General features: G+C 36.1%; 1 protein-coding gene across 1 annotated transcript in view; it reads right to left on the bottom strand.

Moving 5' to 3' along the window:
* Positions 1-22,561, bottom strand: part of LOC123529845 (serine/threonine-protein kinase A-Raf-like) — a 60,375-nt gene that overhangs the window by 23,612 nt on the left and 14,202 nt on the right. Inside the window, exons 6-7 of the mRNA XM_053520728.1 lie at positions 17,723-17,874; positions 9,587-9,764 (exon numbers count right to left, since the gene is read on the bottom strand). Of these exons, the coding sequence (XP_053376703.1) occupies positions 9,587-9,764; positions 17,723-17,874 (330 nt within the window). The remainder of the gene's footprint in view (positions 1-9,586; positions 9,765-17,722; positions 17,875-22,561) is intronic.

Here is a 22,561-nt window from a genome sequence, read left to right as displayed (position 1 = left end):
CACTTTGCTCAGGAGAACTTTCACCTTGCTCAGAGAGAACATTCACATTGCTCAGGGAGAACATTTACTTTGCTTTGACCTTGCTCAGGGAGAACATTTACCTTGCTCAGGTAGAACATTCACCTTGCTCAGGGAGACCATTCACATTGCTCAGGGATAACATTCACCTTGCTCAGGGAGAACATTCACATTGCTCAGGGATAACATTCACCTTGCTCAGGGAGAACATTCACATTGCTCAGGGATAACATTCACCTTGCTCAGATTGACCATTCACCTTGCTCAGGGAGAACATATACCTTGCTCAGGGAGAACATTCACCTCGCTCAGGGAGAACATTCACCTTGCTCAGGGAGAACATTCACCTTGCTCAGGGAGAACATTCACCTTGCTCAGGGAGAACATTCACCTTGCTCAGGGAGAACATTCACATTGCCCAGGGAGAACATTCACCTTGCTCAGGGAGAACATTCACCTTGCTCAGGTAAAACATTCACCTTGCTCAGGGAGAACATTTACCTTGCTCAGGGAGAACATTCACTTTGTCCAGACAGAAAATTAACCTTGCTCTGGGAGAACATTCACCTTGCTCAGGGAGAACATTCACATTGCTCAGGGAGAACATTTACCTTGCTCAGGGAGAACATTCACCTTGCTCATGGAGAACATTCACCTTGCTCAGGGAGACCATTCACCTTGCTCAGGGAGAACATTCACACTGCTCAGGGAGAACATTCACCTTGCTCAGGGAGAACATTCACCTTGCTCAGGGAGAACATTCACATTGCTCAGGGAGACCATTCACTTTGCTCTGGGAGAACATTCACATTGCTCAGGGAGACCATTCACCTTGACCAGGGAGAACATTCACCTTGCTCAGGGAGAACATTCACATTGCTCAGGGAGAACATTCACCTTGCTCAGGGAGACCATTCACTTTGCTCTGGGAGAACATTCATCTTGCTCAGGGAGACCATTCACCTTGATCAGGGAGAACATTCACCTTGCTCGGGGAGAACATTCACATTGCTCAGGGAGAACATTTACCTTGCTTAGGGAGAACATTCACATTGCTCAGGGAGAACATTCACCTTGCTCAGGGAGAACATTCACCTTGCTTGACCTTGCTCAGGGAGAACATTCACATTGCTCAGGGAGAACATTTACCTTGCTCAGAGAGAACATTCACAATGCTCAGGGAGAACATTCACCTTGCTCAGGCAGAACATTCACTTTGCTCAGGGAGAACATTTACCTTGCTCAGAGAGAACATTCACCTTACTCAGGGAGAACATTCAACTTACTCAGGGAGAACATTTACCTTGCTCAGAGAGAACATTGAACATTCACCTTGCTCAGGAGAACTTTCACCTTGCTCAGGGAGAACATTTACCTTGCCCAAGGAGAACAACCACATTGCCCAGGGAGAACGTTCACCATGCCCAGGGAGACCATTCATGCTGCCTAGACACCTTGCACAGGGAGAATATCCGCCTTATTAAGGGAGAACATTCACTTTACTCAGGCAGAACATTCACAGAGATCAAGAGAACATTCATGTTTTTAAAGGACCAAACAACAACCCTGTAAACTTCTGACCACAAAGTTCGACCATGAACTTGGATGTATGGGTTTGGGTATTTTGTGCAATTCCTTGTCTAATTACTGAGAACATTTGTGCCAAACAATATTAAAAGCCCGTGACAGACTGCAGAGTTGCAAACAGGACACAAAGCAAACAGAGATACTGGTCAGGGTCTTATATGCAGTATACTGTTTTTGGCATTACAGTCAATTACGCCATGCATTATTAAAGGGGAATACAATACATTTGGCAACATTTTTATTAGAAAGAACTAACAAAATAAGTATCAAAATCAGACTACAAACAAAAAAGATATAGCTATTTGACTACCATCTATATACTTAAATGGCAGCCATTTGTGGCACAGTGACATCATCATTCTTTCCTTATATGGGCATTACCATATATGGAAAATCAGTGAATAACAACTAAGACAAACATATTTTGTGGGCAATAATATAATATGAACCTTAGTACAATGTATGTGTGTAAAAGTGTATTCCTTAATTTTAAGCTCCATGTTTAATTGTACTTAACATAATTTGGCCATAAATACAATATTTGGTAATGCCCATGTAACGAAAGGATGATGACATCACTGTGCCCAAAATGGCTGCCGTTTAATTAATTGACATTATTTAAATTGCCATATCTTCTTTGTTTGTAGTCAAATTTTCATAATTTTTTCGCCACTTTATAATATTCATTAAATTCTTTCTAAATATATACATTGTTAAATGTTGAATATTCCCCTTTAAAAACCCTTGAAGGATGCAGAGTTATAATCTGGACAAAAATACAGAATCTGTTACCTTTGACCTTTACATTAAAGCTGTAGGTCATATAGAGCCAAATTTCATCTTGGTTATATTAAAATCCCATCATAGATGGGAAGAGTTACTGGCCAGAGATGAAACATGACAAATGAACAGTCAACATTTCCATGTTCCCCTTTGATCTCCAAAAGGCTGGAAACATTAAATACTACTTTAAAACTGGAAAAGGGTGTAATAAAAAAGTATTTTATATGATTTGTATCTAATAAAACTGAGTGAGAACTATAGAGTAATAAAACTGAGTGAGAACTATAGAGTCTTTAAACATTTGGTACCCCTTAGGGTAAATACTGTGTTGGAAAAGGGTAATTTACAACATAATAGTTAACTACCTCAGGCTAATGATTCTGGTGAACAAAAGCGATATTATGTGCAATTGCGTAACTTTTATTTGGTGAAACAATCAAACAAGGAAAAGCTTTGTGACAGGTGAAATTCAAAAGGAAAATAATAGTTTGGCTATTGTGCATCTTCTTATGCTAATTCAATTCTTGGTTTTGCATGCATTCCCAATCATTTTCTCAAATAGTCTTGTCTATTAGCATTGTAGTATAACAATTATTATAGCACATACTTAAAATACATAACCCATTTAAATAATAAAATAAAGAACTGAAAATAATACAGACTTTGATTGTCAGGGCTTCGATAACTGCCTGCTTCTCTGTTTTAGACAGATTTTATAATTTTCAGGTTGATACCAAAACATAATTAGCTTCAAACAAGAGGGCCATGATGGCCCTATATCGCTCACCTGAGCAGAGTTGCTTGCTTGAACAAATTTCTTTGTGAAAACTTTAAAAACAAACAAAAAATTGGAGAGTGGGTCAAGGTAAAGATTATGCAAGACTACTTTTGAAATCTGTAAAAAAAAAATATTACAGGTTATCCAAATCTTTTAGCTGTAGCTTAAAAAACAAGGAAGTAGGTCACATTTAAGGTCACTGAAAATGTCATCCAAATTTCAAGGGTGTATCTTAAAAAACAAGAAAGTAGGTCAGTAGGTCACATTCACAGTCACTGAAAGTCAGTTTTAAGATCAGTGTGCAAAACTGTACATGCCATCCAAATTTCGAGGCTGTATCTTAAAAAACAAGAAAGTAGGTCAATGTCACAGTCAAGTGACCCCTAATTACTTTGGGTCATCATGTATTTATAATTAAACAGTCTAGGAAATATGATCAGATAATTTTTGAAGTATTTTTTCCTATATAAAAACTAAGTGACCCTCGAGGTGGAGCCTCTTTTTACCCTAGGGGCATAATTTGAACAATCTTGCTAGAGATCCACTACGCAATGCTACATATCAAATATCAAAAGCCTATGTCTTGAACTTTCAGTTAAGAAAATTATTAAAAGTTTTTCCTATGTAAGTCTATGTAAAATTTGGGACCCCCAGGGCAGGGCCTCTTTTTACCCCAGGGGTATAATTTGAACAATCTTGGCAGAGGACCACTTGACTATGCAACATACCAAATATCAAAAGCCTAGGCCCTGCGGTTTCAGACAAGAAGATTTAAAAAAAAAATCCATTACAAGTCTATGTAAAACTTGGGACCCCGGGGCAGGGCCTCTTTTCACCCTAGGGGCATAATTTGAATAATCTTGGTAAAGGACCGCAAGGTCATGCTACATACCAAACATCATAGGCCTAGGTCTTGTGGTTTAAGACAAGAAGATTTCTAAAGTTTTTTCCTATATAAGTCTTTGTAAAACTTGGGACTCCCGGGGCATAATTTGAATAATTTTGGTAGAGGACCATAAGGCTATGCTACATACCAAATATCAAAGCCCTAGGTCTTATAGTTTTCAGACAAGAAGTTTTTTTAAAGATTTTTCCTATATAAGTCTATGCAAAACCTTGGACCCCCCTGGGAGGCGCCTCTTTTCACCCCAGGGGCATAATTTGAACAAACTTTACAGAGGATCATTAGATGATGTCACATGCCAAATATTGAGGCCTTGTGGTTTTGGACAAGAAGATTTTCAAAGATTTCAGTATATAAGTCTATGTAAACCATGTGACCTCCAGGGTGGGGCCATATTTGACCCTAGGGGGATAATTTGAACAATCTTGGTAGAGGACCTCTAGATGATGCTACATACCAAATATATAAGCCCTATTAACTGTGGTTTTGGACAAGAAGATTTTTAAAGTTTTCTTTTCGGCTGCCATGGCAACCAGAGTTCTGTATACAACTCTATTCTTTGAAAAATCTTTAAAGAAGACCATCCAAGGAACATCCCTGTGAAGTTTCATCAAAATTGGCCTGATGGTTTAGGAGGAGATGTTGTTTAAAGGAAAGTGTGGACGGACGGGCGGATGCTGGCCAGACACCGAACGGTGAGTAATCACAATAGCTCACCCGCCAGATAGACAAATGCCACACATGATGAAGATAAACACAATATGACCTTATTCGAACATTATTTTGTTTTTTTGTGGTTTGAATTTAACCCCGTGAGCTTAACACGGGTATTTCACAATATGACAAACGGGAGATGTTTTTTTAGGAATTGACTTTTGATTGGCGTAAAGGTATTATTCTGATGTAAAATCAATACAAGTATAACCCTGGGAGAGGCAGGCCTGAAGATAATCTACTACCCGCGGGGGTACGGTAATGAATGGAACAAAGTTTGTAGAAGTCTACTAGGCAATGTAACATATCAAATATCTAAGATCTAGGCCTTCTGGTTTATTTTTAGCAAATTTATGAAGATTTCCCTATATACAATCAAGTAACCCCTGGGGCTGGGTAAATTTGACCCTGGGGGGTCCAGATTTGAATTTTATTTTGTAGAAGTCTACTAGGCAATGCTACACGTCAAATATCTAAGATCTAGGCCTTCTGGTTTATTTTTAGAAAATTTTTGAAGATTTTCCTATGTAAAATCAAGTGACCCCATGGGGCGGTCAATTTGACCCTGGGGGTCATGATTTGAAATTTTTTTGTAGAAGTCTACTAGGCAATGCTACACGTCAAATATCTAAGATCTAGGCCTTTTGGTTTATTTTTAGAAAATTTTTGAAGAATTCCTATTTAAAATCAAGTGACCCCTAGGGCGGGGTCAATTTTAACCCAGGGGTCATGATTTGAACAAACTTGGTAGAGGTCCACTAGGCAATGCTTCACACCAAATATCTAAGCTCTAGGGCTTCTGGTTTTTGAGAAGAAGATTTTTAAAGTTTTTCCTTTCTGTTGCCATGGCAACCAGAGTTCTGCATGGAATTCAATTCTTTGAACAACTTTTAAAGAAGACCATCCAAGAAACATCCCTGTGAAGTTTCATCAAAATTGGCCTGTTGGTTTAGGAGGAGATGTTGTTTAATGGAAAGTGTGGACGGACGGACGGACACCGGACGGTGAGCGATCACAATAGCTCACCCTGAGCACTTTTGTGCTCTGGTGAGCTGAAAATATATTACAGATTGATCTTAATCACTTGGAATTACATCAGGCAATTCATTTTAATGCAGTGATTTCTTTATTCTATCACATTCAAAATTCAGTGCAATTTATAAATATGGTGGGTTGGGTGGTGCCACCTGGCGATACTATCATTGTCTCAGAGTGATTGAGTTTTCACATTATCGAAGCCCTGTTGAATAAACCGATCATCAGGTCTTTGGTTTCCTATGCTAATATAAAACTAGAGCTATCACTAAAGGTGATGAATGTACCCCCCTCATGCACTGACACAGTACATTGCAATTTGACACACACAAGATTGCATAATTATGTGGACTGTATGTATACAGACTGTATGTATACAGTATAGTAACAAAAAACAAAGTCCCATAACTATGCAGAATATTTATCTAAAAGAACGTAACATGCACCATGCACAACTAGGGTTGGTACTGATAACTTGTGTGAAGTTTTATTAAATTATGTGCAAGGGTTCGGAAGATTAGGTGCGCACAAGATTGCATATGCAGACTGTATGTACATAGTATTTTAACAAGAAACAAAGTCCCATAACTCTGCAATTTTTGTTGTTGAAAGAACCTAACATGCTCTATGCACAACTACTGTTGTTACTGATCACTTGTGTGAAGTTTCAGTAAATTTTGTCAAGGGGATAAGAAGAGATGGTGCGCACAAGATTGTGTCTATGTATATAGTATAGTAACAAAAAACAAAGTCCCGTAACTCTGCAAAATTTTTTTCTGAAAGAACCTAACATGCCCGATGCACAACTACTGTTGTTACTGATCACTTGTGTGAGTTTCATTAAATTGTGTCAAGGGGATGAGGAGAGATGGAGCGCACAACTGTGTCTATGTATATAGTATAGTAACAAAAAACAAAGTCCCGTAACTCTGCAATTTTTTTTTCTGAAAGAACCTAACATGCCCCATGCACAACTACTGTTGTTACTGGTCACTTGTGTGAAGTTTCATTAAATTGTGTCTAGGGGATGAGGAGGGATGGAGCGCACAAGATTGTGTCTATGTATATAGTATAGTAACAAAAAACAAAGTCCCGTAACTCTGCAATTTTTTATTCTGAAAGAACCTTACATGCCCCATGCACAACTACTGTTGTTACTGATCACTTGTGTGAAGTTTCATTAAATTGTGTCAAGGGGATGAGGAGAGATGGAGCGCACAAGATTGTGTCTATGTATATAGTATAGTAACAAAAAACAAAGTCCCGTAACTCTGCAATTTTTTATTCTGAAAGAACCTAACATGCCCCATGCACAACTACTGTTGTTACTGATCACTTGTGTGAAGTTTCATTAAATTGTGTCAAGGGAATGAGGAGAGATGGAGCGCACAAGATTGTGTCTACGGACAGACAGACGGACGGACAGACAGACAACCTGAAACCAGTATACCCCCCCTTACAACTTTGTTGTCGGGGGGTACAATAAGATTTTGCTTCAAGCCAAAGTCATTAAATGACATTTCTAACCAGGAATATATTCTTAAAAATATTTCTCTACTGAAAAAAAAAAAACAAAAAAAAAACAGTAATTAGGAAAATTTGTATTCCTGTAAAAACTTATTTACATTTAACATGATTCTTTGGAACGACTGTTTGAAATTGTTAGCTAATCTAGGCAGTTTATGGTCTATATAAAAGTGGAAAATGAGTTTAATGAATAAAACAGCCTACAAAGACGTGATTTTTTTCTCCCTTTTGCTATCAGATTGATGGCTAAGTGCAGGAGCATACAATTTTCTTAAATTCATACTTCTATACAACCCTGTCCCCACGTTTTTAAACTTTATTACCTTCCCCTCTCCAACTTTTGAAGACATAAAATGGGTGTCAAATTCTGACAGCAAAATGGGTGAACTAATCACATTCAACTGCTGGCCTTTTGTGCATAGGTTCTGTGAAAACATATCTGTTCTTGCATACTGCACAGTCTAGGGTTGAATATATACACGTGAAATTTTCAAGGAAGGAAGTTTTCGAGAGTAGAATACATAGTAGGTCAAGTGAAAGGTCATGTGACCACCTACCTCTTTAGCACCTGGTAAATTAACATCAGGTGCCGATAAGGATTTTTCTGCCATCATGAAGTTAATTGGTTCTATGTAAATCCTAGGATAGTGTCTAAATTGTACAGAAAAAGAAACCAAAAACACAAGACAATGATGAGGTGTGTAAATTACTGACTTGCTTACACCATGTAATGTGTAAAATTGCATCTCTTACACTAAACAATCCAAACCACGGTGCTGTAACAACAGGGCAACCACAGGTGTCAGAAACACCAAAAATAAAACACATCCAACACAACATCCAACTCCAATCATGTGATCCACCAAAGCTGATAATACTACTTCCTATACAGTACACTCAACAACACTTTAAAACCTGGCTTTGCAGTTTACAAATATATTGTGTTAATTTATGTAATCCAAAATATGAAAATAAGCTTGACACAGCACAATTTCAAATAGGCTTCTTGGGGAAAATTAGTTCAGTTGCCTTACTCAAAAAGTCTTGTGAGGCCTTGCTTTAACACAATGCTTTGTTGCATGCTGAATATTATTTACTATCAACTTGCTTGTAAATGAAATAAGATTTTCTACTTTTTAATGTAGACAAGTTTATTTTTGTCTCAGTAGCACATTATTTCAAATTTGAAATGAAAATAAAATGGGGTACTTAGTGTTGTAAAGTGTACAAAAAAATTACTTGTGCATACATGACCGAGACAGTACATAAACATCACATAGCAACATTTAAATTAAAGACTTGAAAACTTCTCAACTGCTTGTATAACACAGATTATTTTTCAGTAAAGTTAAAAAATGGTGAAAATTGGATGCATGAGAAGGTTTCAAGTTGGACAAATCCTATAAAGTTAAAACTGTTAGTTTGATTAGCTGTTATACAATATAGAATATCCCACACTCACTTCAATATTATATCTTAAATGCATATCTCATATATATTCTCAATTATAATTTCATGTGTTTCAAGTATGTTAAAAGTGACAGTGCCTCAATCTCAGAACTGAAAAATAGTTTGGATATAAAGCTTTACAGATCAGTGATTTTGAGCAAGGAAATTTGCTTTTGTGCGAGGAAATTTCTGTATTAAAAAGTCAGTAACACATCTTAAGTAATCTTGAAGGTTTATTAATTTGAAGTAAGAGTGGGCTATTTGGTCAATCACCTGTAAAAACAATGGATGTTATAAACAAAGCTATGTGCATGTCTATGAGGGCGGCAAGCTGCAAGTTCTTGCATATTAAACATGTAACTGATTCACCAACACAACTGACAGTGTTATTTTATAAAGAGGCCAGTGTAATATATCTTCCAATTTCATCAAATAGATGGATAAAATTTTAGAGAATAATCATATACATGTAATACTGTTACATTACAAACTATTGGTAACAGAATTTCATGAAAATCTCATATGAAAATGGATGAGCTTGTACAAATCATCACTGAATGAATGACCAAGACGGCTGAAAATGACTTTATATCATAGTTTAAGCTCCTACCTCAATTCTTTTTTTTATATGTTCATTTACTTAGTTTATACTGAGTAGACAAGTTTCTTTTTCTACATATATCCGTGTAGCCCTAGACATCAGTTGTGTCAATGAAAAACAGTTACTGACTATATGACATTCACTAAAACAGCTGTGTTGGGGAATGACTTCAATCCGGCTTACAACATACCTCCTCAGTGGTACCGGTATTTACAAAGCTAACGTTGGGTGCTGACGTTGATCTGCCTCTCTGAACGAGAGGTGGTGTCTGCCTATGGGCGAATGCCCGGGAGGAGGTTTGAGAAAGGGTGGCATTTTGGTATGACGAGAGCAACATGCTTGAGTGACCAAAACTGTCTGCTAGTAGACTGAAACATACAGCAACTCATGTTAGAAACACTGGCATTCAACTTGTGATCATTTAGAAACTTTCTTATGGCTTTGGTGCTTTAAGGGGGAATGGTACTTTGTCAAAATTTAAGATTTGCTGATTGTCTTATATACCAAAATAAACTTGAAGATATTTCCAATTGATATCATCAACTTTTAGAGCAATAAACATACGTATGACGTTACCATGACGTCGCAAACATGACCCGTTTTCGCGCTTTTTACGTCCGTTAATGGTAGCACTAAAATAGTATAAAACTCGATACTACAAGCGTATTGTTGGCGTCAATGCATTAGATTATATATCAAACGACAGAATAAGGTAATTTCTTAGTGATTATTAACATGAACAGGTATTTTCTATCTGAATTTTCGAAGGGGGTTTTCGAAAACAGACATTTGGTTGTTTAAGAAAAATTCAGGAAGAAAATCGATTCTGATCCATTTTGCAAAAAAATGGCCCGTGGAATTTTGCCAAATTTTTGTATGTGAAAATTCATTATGTTGTTAAATATCTATGCCAAAATAGAAAAAAAGTTCACCGAAGCGTTTCTGTAGTAAAACCGTTTGAACTTGACTACTGCAGCGTCGTTAAAAGACATGTAATCGTTATGTAACGTTACATGTGTTTATTTTAAATGGCTTGTCATAATTCTACCTGGAAACCTATAAACAAGCAGTTATGAGACATGAATTTAATATTTCAATCTAATCGTAAAAAATATTACACTTTTTCATAACATGCAGTATTCCAAAATATTTTCATTGAAAAGTGCGTATCTTTTAAATTACTAGAAGTTCTTGATGTTCATTTCAATAGCCACTTCATGCACCTTTTTCAAACTCAGCTGCTCTCTAAAATAAGTCGCGATAAATACGGACAGTTCAGAAGGCTAAAAAAGTTAAGTTTTTGAAGAAAGGGAGTGTCGGGAGTGATAATAAAACCGAGAAAAGCAAAATAGAAGAATCGTCGATTATGCATATTTTGGTAATGTATTTGACAATGGTTGCAAAATATGCAAAAAAAGACTTTACTGAAGCCCGCCCGCTTAGCTCAATAGGTAAGAGCGTTGGTCTACGGATCTCGGGGTCGCTAGTTCGATCCTCGACGGGGCGTATGTTCTCCGTGACTATTTGATGAACGACACTGTGTCTGATATCATTAGTCCTCCACCTCTGATTCATGTGGGAAGTTGGCAGTTACTTGGGGAGAATAGGTTTGTACTAGTGCAGAATCCAGGAAAACTGGTTAGGTTAACAGCCCGCCGTTAAAATGACTGAAAAACTGTTGAAAAAATGGCGTTGAATTCAAACAAAGACTTTACTAGAAGAAACCTATTTTCCGAAAATAAGTATGGTCTATATAGTGTACTACATTTTAAAATGTAAAATCTAAAATGCTATGGCATTTTACGGAACCCCTATTTAATAAACGTTGCAGCTGCATTAGGTAAGCATGGGATAATTAAAATACAAACATTTCCGCACAGTTCTATCCGAATGTGAATTTCGTTTAAAATTGTATTAATGATACAATTAAAGGCAGACTTATAGAATTTAAGTAAGTACTCCCAGTAATAAGACTGTTAAAAAAGTTGATTAATTTTCTGAATCAAGTTTTTTAACGCTCGTTTTCAACAGTATGGCGGGTAGTTTCCTTAAACATTGTTTCTGGGAACGACCAGTACTAAACCCCTAATCTCCGACACAAACTACCAATGTTCTCACATAAAGAGCCATGTTCGGTAGCGGGGCTCGAACTTACAGTCCTCCATCAGTGAGATATCTCAGTGAATCAACCACGTAGGCAGTCCTAAAAGTTGACAGTTTATATATACGCTTTTTTTTCTTTTGCAAGCAGTACAACGGAATTTTAAAAAATTCGAATGTTACGTATGAATTTTAAGATTCCGCCGTGTACTGTTTGCAAACATTACACGTCAAAACATTTACATAAATGGTTACCGTTCTACCTGTTTTAACATATGTTATTTGAGCCGCGCCATGAAAAAACCAACATAGTGGCTTTTGCGACTAGCTTTGATCCAGACCAGCTTGCGCAGTCTTGTCAGGATCTATGTTGTTCGCTTTTAAAGCCTATTGCAATTTAAGAAACCGTTAGCGAACGCATGGATCCTGACCAGACTGCAAAGCCACCGTATGTTAGTTTTCACAAGGCGCGGCTCATTTCATTTAAATATTTCTATTTGTTATTTGTTGCACAGGACGGGAAAAAAGCCTGAATAGAAACGACAAATTATGAATTTTAAACTTTCCATCACGGACAGGTGCCCTTCCGTTTACATGACGACATAACGATATAGAATGATGAATGTTCGTCCAGATGCCGTTTGTTTCGCGGCTTGTTTCACAATATTGTCTTTCCTAAAATTCAATAAAAAATATATTAAAGTTTGCAATGTTGGTCCAAATAGAAACTAGCAGTATACACTAGAGAACGATCACTCAAAAAAATGCTAAATCTGTTCCCGATCCTGGATTATGTACTGAGCTTTTATTTTACACGTATTTTAGAAAGATTTGTTTGTTTGTTTGTTTTGGGTTTAACGCCGTTTTTCAACAGTATTTCAGTCATGTAACGGCGGGCAGTTAACCTAACCAGTGTTCCTGGGTTCTGTACCAGTACAAACCTGTTCTCCGCAAGTAACTGCCAACTTCCCCACATGAATTATCAGAGTGGAGGACTAATGATTTCAGACACAATGTCGTTTATCAAATAGTCACGGAGAACATACGCTCCGCCCGAGGATCGAACTCGCGACCCCGCGATCCGTAGACAAAAAATATGTTTGAATAGAATGGCTGTATAATAAGTCTTAATAAATTAAGAATGCTTATATTTTTAATCAAAAAACAGTCAATGAGCGGCAGTAAGCTTGTCTACCTGCCTGACATAACTGAAATACTGAAAGGGCCGTAAAACAGGATTCTATCAATCAAAACAAACAATAATATGAATTCATTTGGAATTTCCTATAAGCCGACAATCTCGCATGTTATGCGCCCTTTTTCCGAGGTCACCCTACCGCGCTACTGATAATTTCCTGACAAGTCAACACGATGCTGGTACAAATCTATACTTTAGGTTGTGTTTCTGTAATAAGAATGTATATAACAGGCGTACTTAATCAGTATCTGTTTGTCTCCCTTGGCTATATGTTTGCATGAAAATAAAAATGGGATAATCTCGTAAATATTAGTACTAAAGAAATATTATCAATAAATCTATCTATAAATATAAATTTGCCATCAAAATATTATGTTTGTTTCAAAACAACTTATTACATAAAATAAATACACATACAAAAATAATATATATGCAAATTTAACACTCCCGTGTGAGTGATAATTATCTATGACTGCTATATAAGTGTAATAATTTTCTAAAAGTTAGAGTGAAAAAGAGCAATATTTTTATTGAGTTTTCTGTCAATTATTTATGTTAATTTCGTTTTGAAAATTATATTATTATTGACCCTTGAGCCATTGGATATGCTATGGTATTCACTGGAAGAGGTCAATATTGTCCTCCTCCGTTGAATATCACATCATATCCGATGGCTTAACAGTCAATAACTTTTATTATATGGGTTCAAGTTTATAAATAAGTAACAAATATTGTTGCAACATATGTAATGTTTGAAAGTAACAATAACTGTGTGAAAACTTATCAAAGTTTACACGAAAACAATTAAATAGGTCAACTTCACAGATGGCCAAAAAATTGGAGCAATTCTGTAAAAGCTATGGAGCCCGATATTCGTGCTCAATTGCATAAAGAGGCAAGCAATTCTGGACTGATGTACAAACATATTATAGAGGACGATGACTCTGCAGCAACGAAATGAACAAGGGAGAAAGTTAATTCTGACATTGTAAAATTTTCAGATCCAGCACATACAAAACGGATCGTAGGAAATAAACTTGAAAATATTAGTTGAGCCTGTCCATCATTAACCGAAAAAGTGAATCATCATTCATTAAAAAATTCACATACGCTGTCAATCGAAACAAACAAAAGGAGAAGCTGAATTAATACAGGCGCTAGAAAGCATACTTCCACATATGTATGGAGAGCACCATCTTTGCAGCCACTGGTGTAAAAATAAGGCTAATAATGTAAATATTCACGTGCTTACGTCATGTCTTAAGCGACGTTGTTTATTGCGTCACAATGCTCTAATTCAAACGGTTGTACTAGAAAAACGCTTCGGTGAACTTTTTTCTATTTTGGCACAGCCATTAACAACATAATGAATTTTTACATACAAAAATTTGGCAAAAATTCCACGGGCCATTTTTTTGCAAAATGGATCAGAAGCGATTTTTTTCCTGAATTTTCTTAAACAACCAAAAGTCTGTTTTCGCACCTCCTTCGAAAATTCGGATAGAAAATACCTTTTCATGTTAATGATCACTAAGAAATTGCTTTATTCTGTCGTTTGATATATAATCTAATGCATTGACGCCAACAATACGTTTGTAGTATAGAGTTTTATACCATTTTAGTGCTACCATTAACGGACGTAAAAAGCGCGAAAACGGGTCATGTTTGCGACGTCATGGTAACGTCATACGCATGTTTATCGCTCTAAAAGATGATAATACAAATTTGAAATATCTTCAAGTTTATTTTGGTATATACGACTATTAGCAAATCTTAAATTTTGACAAAGTACCATTCCCCCTTAAATGAGTTAGCATGACAAACTATTGAGTATTTTAGAGAAAAATATTCCATTACTCAGAACAAAACATTTGACTTTCTGAGTATTTTCACTTTACCATACAGTCTGCCAAGTACTGGGTCAGTGTGTGGTATCATGTGACGCAAGTCAGTCATGTGACACAAGGAGACTCAACCTGGTTGAATGATGTTTGTTGATGGCTATCACCTCTCTGACATGTCCCTTGCTGTAATTATCCTTGAGATATTGGTGATCAGAATTTATGTGGTGTCCAGAGTTGTTGCAATGTCCAAAAACAGCCGAACCGGACCATACTACATCCCAGCATTCTTTCATTCGGATATCATACATTCATCCTTTCATTCAGACATCAAAGAGATATGCCAGTTTCTCCGTTTTCACAGTTTATGAATACTGTGAACAACACCATATTTCTGAATTTTTTCTGGCTTGCCTTTGATATAATTGACATGTTGTCTAACTAAACTGCAGGGTTTTCCCTTGGGTTTTTTATTTGGGAGTCCATGGACTCCCATGGCTGCTAATTTCAGTCCCTAATAATTTTTGGGGGTCCACAAATTATTGATCTTGAAAATGGACATTATTACTATAAAAATTTACCCTAAAACCGATTGAACTTAATTGTATCTTTTTAATTTAGATAGCAATTGATTCAATATTTCGGAATGGTATCTTTCAAAATGGCATGAGCTTCTCAATTCAGACCGATTACAAAAGGTGTGATAGTCTTTTTGTTATGATCAAATAGCCAGTAATTACCGGCAATTAACGTGTCACCTCGTGTCAATTATGTTGTTCACAGTTTTATCTCGGTTAAAGATAATACTCGATCCTTAATTAGCATCATAATTTCTGTGATTTATTAATATTTTTTCATCAAAATACTTTAAATTTATATGAAATTAATTTTGTTTAATAAAAAAATAAACCATTCGATCTTTTACGGAACGTAACGGCAATCTTAGATTTTAGCGGTGACAGTTAGCGCGGAGAGTAGTTTCCCTTTACCAAAATGGCGAACATCGATAACAAAACTTGTTTTGAAGTTGGAAAATCGTCTATACCTGTGTATAATGAGCACCCACGATTCGGGGATGGTCCCGGTGGTAAAAAACTGCGCATTTTATATGGGTATCTGCGCAAAGGAGTTTCGTGACCGATTTTGCGGGTCCAGTGGGACGCAGAGGCACTAAAAAATGCAAGTTCAAAGCAGTAAAAGCGCGTCAGGGACACAGAAAACCTGCGTCCGGGAAAACCCCGAAACTGTAATGTCAGTGACACATCTTCACATCAGGTCTTTCAAACTCTTTGCAATGCTTCCTACGTATGTCACATGATACCAAGAACTGACCTAGCACTTTGCTGCTGAAGTAGACCATGTGATACAGCCAAAATAAGCTAGTCAAATGTTTTATTCAGAGATATGGAATACCGTATATCGGGTATTCTTATAACAACTACTGAGTGGGTTAACTAAATTACTGAAGATGACAGGTAATCATTTACAAAGGACTAAAGAAAACTTTTTTTCTGCAAATGTGTTGGTTCCTATTTTCATTGCTTCATGCAAATATCTCACAAGAGGAAACTGATCTTCTAAAATCAAGGTAAATAATCTAATGCCAACTCCTACATCAATATAATTCAAATAATCAGGTATATTCTGCGAAATACCCTATTTACTAGTGAAATTATGATGGGCCCAAAGTTTCTAGTATAAATATATTAAAATATTTCTTAATTTCCTACAAGGAAATTCTAATTACTTCAATTTCAATCTGAATGATAAAGACTTTAACAATTATGTCAATATGTCCAGCAGAAGACTAACGGCATAATGAACACGTTGAAAACAGAGAAATATGATTAAGGTATAAACATGTGAGCCATCCAGAACCTGTAGTGAAATATAAACATGGTTAATAAACACAAACATGAAACATTAAATAAATGAACAATTAACAAATATGAACACAACTTTATAACAGTAACAAGAAATTTTAAACTAGTGGCCAAACACTGATTTTTTTCTTGAATCAACTGTTGTTTTCAACAGAAAATATTTACAATTTCAACTTGCAGATATCCTGTCATTGATAAAATCCATTTCTGAAATACAGTTCAGAAAGAAAGGTAAACATTATATGCTTTATATTGTGTCCATATTTATCACTGAAATAATTCAAACGACTCTTACCCACTGTAATTGTGAGAGGTAAGTAGCTTGCAGGTATCTGATAAAGTTTTAACTTCTTTAACAATAACAAGAAATTACATACAGCAAGTCTCACTTTAATGTATACATTTGTTCTGTTCTATTATGTTCTGTTCTTTAATGAAAATTAAATTGAAATTGCTGAATCATGGAAAATGTTTAAAATATTAACATTTTCAATAACAAGGTCATACTTTTTTATTGCTAAAAACCAATGAGGTGCAAAAATACAATGATAAGCAATAATGAGAAAAATAAACTTGAAACATTTTCATGAAACTATGTGAATTAATAGACAGATGGTAATAAAGATACTTTTTTTTTATATTTTGGTTAGCACTGACTTGTGTTGGGTTCAGTGATCTAAGCAGGCAGACTCAGATCTAACACTGAAGGGACTCTGATGCTACTGACTGTGCAACTGCCTTGATTGTTCAAATAACAGCTGCCAGAGTAACAGCTTTATTGTCACCAATCTATGCACACTAATATATATATCTCTATAGATAAATATTCAAAAAGACGTTTTCCCCTACTTTTTCAGAGCCTTATATTTTAGTTATATTACAAACAATGTAGCGGACTCAATTAACACAGAGGATTAAAACATTTGTGGTGAACTGCAAATGTTGGTTTTGCATGCTTTTTACCTCATTATAGTCGTAACTATTTCAAGAACATTAGATAATTCTTTGTCTTTAACTCTGTTTGGGATTATAATTCATGTACCACTGAACTGAGGTCATTCATACTAATGGAATTCAGGATAAAGCTCTTTCAAAAGTTTAACTGCCCTTATTTACTGGCTGAAATATTCAACTTCATATATTCATCTATTTTGTTCATCACCAATCTAATGCAAATGATGACAATATGTATTGTTTCAGTTGGAAAAACAATTAACTCTCTTTAACATCTTTTAATTTCAATGCGGTCCACTTCAAAAACTTAATATGAATATCTTTGATACAATAGGAAAACCTATACATACTGTTTGGTTAGATTTCTAGTATCACATTGAGGGTTGATATTTTCCTTGCACCGCTGATGCAGTCGGTAGCCACACGTCTGGCAGCGAAAACCTTGCAGCAAGAACTTGTGGCAAACATCACAGAAAGTTAAAGAAAAGAATGTTTTTCGTACCTGAAAGAGACAAAAATTGTTACTGCAAGAAAACTGATGAAATGAGATTTGGCTAATAGTCCATTTCACAGGAACTTTGGAATTTACTAGAAACATCCATAAGCTTAAATAATGTGACATCTTATCAGCTGAAAGACTTACCAATTGATATACTTGTACTAAACTGAACATGTATCATCATAGCTTCTGATACAGCAGGCACATGAGCTTTTATTTAGAATTAGAAACTGGAATATTGCCACAAATGTACAGAAAATTTAACATTTCTTCAATAGCTATGTATTTCCTATTGACACATTACAATTTCCACTCTCAGGTAATTAGATACAAGTTGTACAAGAATAGACATGCATATATACTATTTCTATAAAAAAATGTATTTAGATTTAGAGGTGCGCGGTATTACCGGTATACCGGTAACCGTGGTACCATCTTCCTGTGGTAAGATACTGCGGTAACATCGGGGAATACCGGTATTTTATCAACATTATCCCTACTTCTGTTTATTTTTAATTTACATTGTCTATGTAGCCTTCTGTAACAGCAATTGACATCACGCATGATTTTCCGATTTATATCTCTGGAATTCCCATGCTACTATTATTAGTTTCCAAAAATAACCACCCAATGGTGCAACTGAACATGTAGGATCGACCGCGTGATCCCCAATCGAAACCTTCGAAAACCTCCAGATTATTCTGTATAGATGGATGACGCCATGGGCGCACTTGTTTTTACTTTGAGTCTGGTAAATTCGGTGAGTCCCAACTTCTTGTTTAAATGATGATAGTTTAAAATATCCCAGTATGTATTTGCATGTATTAAAAAAGAAATAAATAGTATGGATTTTTGTTTGAAAACGATTTGATGAAGCCTTCATACTATTTGTAAATGTTACTGGTTTATCAAACGGGTGCACATCAATCGAACTTCAAAGAGGCGTGACCTATATACATGTGACCCAGTGCTTCCCTAGAAACAATATGGCGTTTTCCGACGAATATAGGCTGGTAAAAAATACTAAGGGTCATTAATCTAACTAATCATTAGTCAAGTTAATATTCCAGTGTATTTTTTTCTTTAATTCTAGTCAAGTAACTAGTCTTTGTTGTTGTTCATAATAAATTAAATATTTCTGATAGTTTTTCAATATTTTTATGCCCACTACCATAGCTGTAAGTCTTACGATAAATATGGTGGTATACCGTGGTATATACCGTGGTAATCAGGAAACAAGAGGACCATGATGGTCCTGAATCGCTCACCTCTTCCCACATGACCCAGTTTTTGACACAGTGACCTAGTTTTTGAGCTCATGTGACCCAGTTTTGAACCTGACCTAGATATTATCAAGATAAAAATGCTGACCAATTTTCATGAAGATCCATTGAAAAATATGGTCTCTAGAGAGGTCACAAGGTTTTTCTATTATTTGACCTATTGACCTAGTTTTAGAAGGTACGTGACCCTGTTTTGAACTTTACCTAGATATCATCAAGGTGAAAATTCTCACTAATTTTCATGAAGATCTCATGAAAAATATGGCCTCTAGAGAGGTCACAAGGTTTTTCTATTTTTATACCTACTGGCCAAGTTTTTGACTGCACGTGACCCAGTTTCTAAACTGACCTTGATATCATCAAGTTGAACATTCAGATCAATTTTTATGAAGATCCATTGAAAAATATGGCCTCTAGAGAGGTGAAAAGATTTTTCTAATTTTAGACCTACTGACCTAGTTTTTGACCGCAATTGACCCAATTTCAAACTTGACCTAGATATCATCAAGATGAACATTCAGACCAACTTTCATACAGATCCCATGAAATGTATGGCCTCTAGAGAGGTCACAAGTTTTTTTTATTATTTGACCTACTGACCTAGTTTTTTAAGGCACGTGACCCATTTCAAACTTGACCTAGATATCACCAAGGTGAACATTCTGACCAATTTTCATGAAGATCCATTCAAGGGTATGGCCTCTAGAGAGGTCACAAGGTTTTTCTATTTCAAGATCTACTGACCTAGTTTTTGATCGCAGTTGACCCAGTTTCAAACCTGACCTATATATCATCAAGATCAACATTCAGACCGACTTTCATACAGTTCCCATGAAAAATATGGCCTCTAGAGAGGTCACAACGTTTTTTCATTATTTGACCTACTGACCTACTTTTTGAAGGCACGTGACCCACTTTCAAACCTGACCTAGATATCATCAAGATGAACATTCTGACCAATTTTTATGGCTATCCATTCACAAGTATGGCCTCTAGAGAGGTCACAAGGTTTTTCTATTTTTAGACCTACTGACCTAGTTTTTGATGGCACATGACCCAGTTTCGAACTTGACCTAGATATCATCAAGCTGAACATTCAGACCAACTTTCATACAGATCCCATGAAAAATATGGCCTTTAGACAGGTCATAAGGTTTTTCTATTATTTGATCTACTGACCTAGTTTTTGATGGCACGTGACCCACTTTCGATCTTGACCTAGATATCATCAAGATGAACATTCAGACCAACTTTCATATTGATCCCATGAAAAATATGGTCTCTAGAGAGGTCACAAGGTTTTTCTATTATTTGACCTACTGACCTAGTTTTTGAAGGCACATGACCCAGTTTCAAACTTGACCCAGATATCATCAATGTGAACATTCTGACCAATTTTCATGAAGATCTCATGAAATATATGGCCTCTAGAGAGGTCACAAGGTTTTTCTATTTTTAGACCTACTGACCTAGTTTTTGACCACACGTGACCCAGTTTCGAACTTGACCTAGATATCATCAAGATGAACATTCAGACCAACTTTCATACAGATCCCATGAAAAATATGGCCTTTAGAGAGGTCACAAGGTTTTTCTATTATTTGACCTACTGACCTAGTTTTTGAAGGAACGTGACCCAGTTTCGAACTTGACCTAGATATCATCAAGGTGAACGTTCTGACCAATTTTCATGAAGAGCTTGTGAAATATATGGCCTCTAGAGAGGTCACAAGGTTTTTCTATTATTTGACCTACTGACCTAGTTTTTGATGGCAGGTGACCCAGTTTCGAACTCGGCCTAGATATCATCAATATGAACATTCTGACCAATTTTCATGAAGATCTTGTGAAATATATGGCCTCTAGAGAGGTCACAAGGTTTTTCTATTTTTAGACCTACTGACCTAGTTTTTGATGGCACGTGACCCAGTTTCGAACTCGACCTAGATATCATCAAGATGAACATTCTGACCAATTTTCATAAAGATTCCACAAAAAATGTGACCTCTAGAGTGGTCACAAGCAAAAGTTTACGGACGCACGGACGCACTGACACAGCGCGATCACAAAAGCTCACCTTGTCACTTTGTGACAGGTGAGCTGAAAACCGTGGTATACCCCGGTATTTTTTTCAAGGCGGTACCCAGCCCTATTTAGATTTAATTTCAAGACATAGTAAATCACTACAATTGTTCTGAAGATTTCCACAAATGCCATCTGAATGTACATACAGACTAACAGTGTATTGAATCAAGTACAGTAGAATTCCGCTATTAAGACCACCCGTGGTTCTTTGTAAAACTGGTCTTATTAGCGGTCTGGTCTGATTAGTGGACAAGGCTATACGGGGAAGGTCTGGCTGATAATAACACATTGGAATACAATCAAGACGCAATAATGGCAAACACAGTGTTCAATTTATATGTAGCTTTATTTTCTTTAATTTCTTTAGCCTTAAATACTTGATCACTGTGTTAATCAAAGAATTACGGATCAAACTGTGTATTAATTAAGGACTCACTTAACTGATAATGATTTGAATTTTGTTCAATTAAAGACAATTACAACAATATCAAACCTTTTCAAACTTCATTCTCCGCTGAAATCCCAAACGTATTTACATTAATAATAACAAACAAACACCGTTTAGATCTAATTAAATCTGTTTTAATCCAGTCAATTCGATCAGCGGGCATTCGTCTAATTACAAACAAATTAATTATTTCAACAATTTCTTACGTTAAAATAGCGATGTAAAACACCAAACATCTTTAAATAACAATTTTTGACAATCAAACAGTTTGATACGTTCTTTTGATAACGTTTAAAAGACTTGTTAGTTAATGGATAAATACACAATGTATTCGCTTAACGTGTTAACACGCTGTCGCACGTGTTAATTCCCGCGGCGATTTGCGGTAACATACAGAAAAATTTGGTGGTCGTAATTGCGGTGATTAATTAAGTGTGAAAAAATCAAACAGTTCTGAAATTGGTGGTCGCATTAGTGGATTAGCGGTCTGGTCGCATTTTCGGACAAACGACCACTGGTTTTAAGAAGGAGATATTCCGTTCTTTGCAAAATCGGTCGTATTAGCGGTGCGGTCGTAATTTCGGCGTGGTCGTAAGTAGGAATTTTACTGTACTTCTTATTTTAAGTTTTACTGAATTTCTTCACAAATAATGCTCCAACTTTTTCTTCGAATGCCTCTGTTTAAGTTGACGTTACTATTAACAGCATAATAAAACATTATTTTGTACACAAATCTACCAGCTTTTGGTTTGTCAGCCAATAAGACACTAAGATTGGGATTGCTGATTTTCACACATTTCTGTTCAAAATCATTGTGAAATATGTGATTCTGACAAAAATATCATAGTCAATTATTCACATTTCAACAGACTAA

This window comes from Mercenaria mercenaria, chromosome 13 (assembly GCF_021730395.1).
Source record: "Mercenaria mercenaria strain notata chromosome 13, MADL_Memer_1, whole genome shotgun sequence".
In the NCBI taxonomy this organism is placed as follows: domain Eukaryota; kingdom Metazoa; phylum Mollusca; class Bivalvia; order Venerida; family Veneridae; genus Mercenaria; species Mercenaria mercenaria.
Note: the sequence above shows the minus strand (reverse complement) of the source record. Positions and strands in the feature narration are given on the sequence as shown.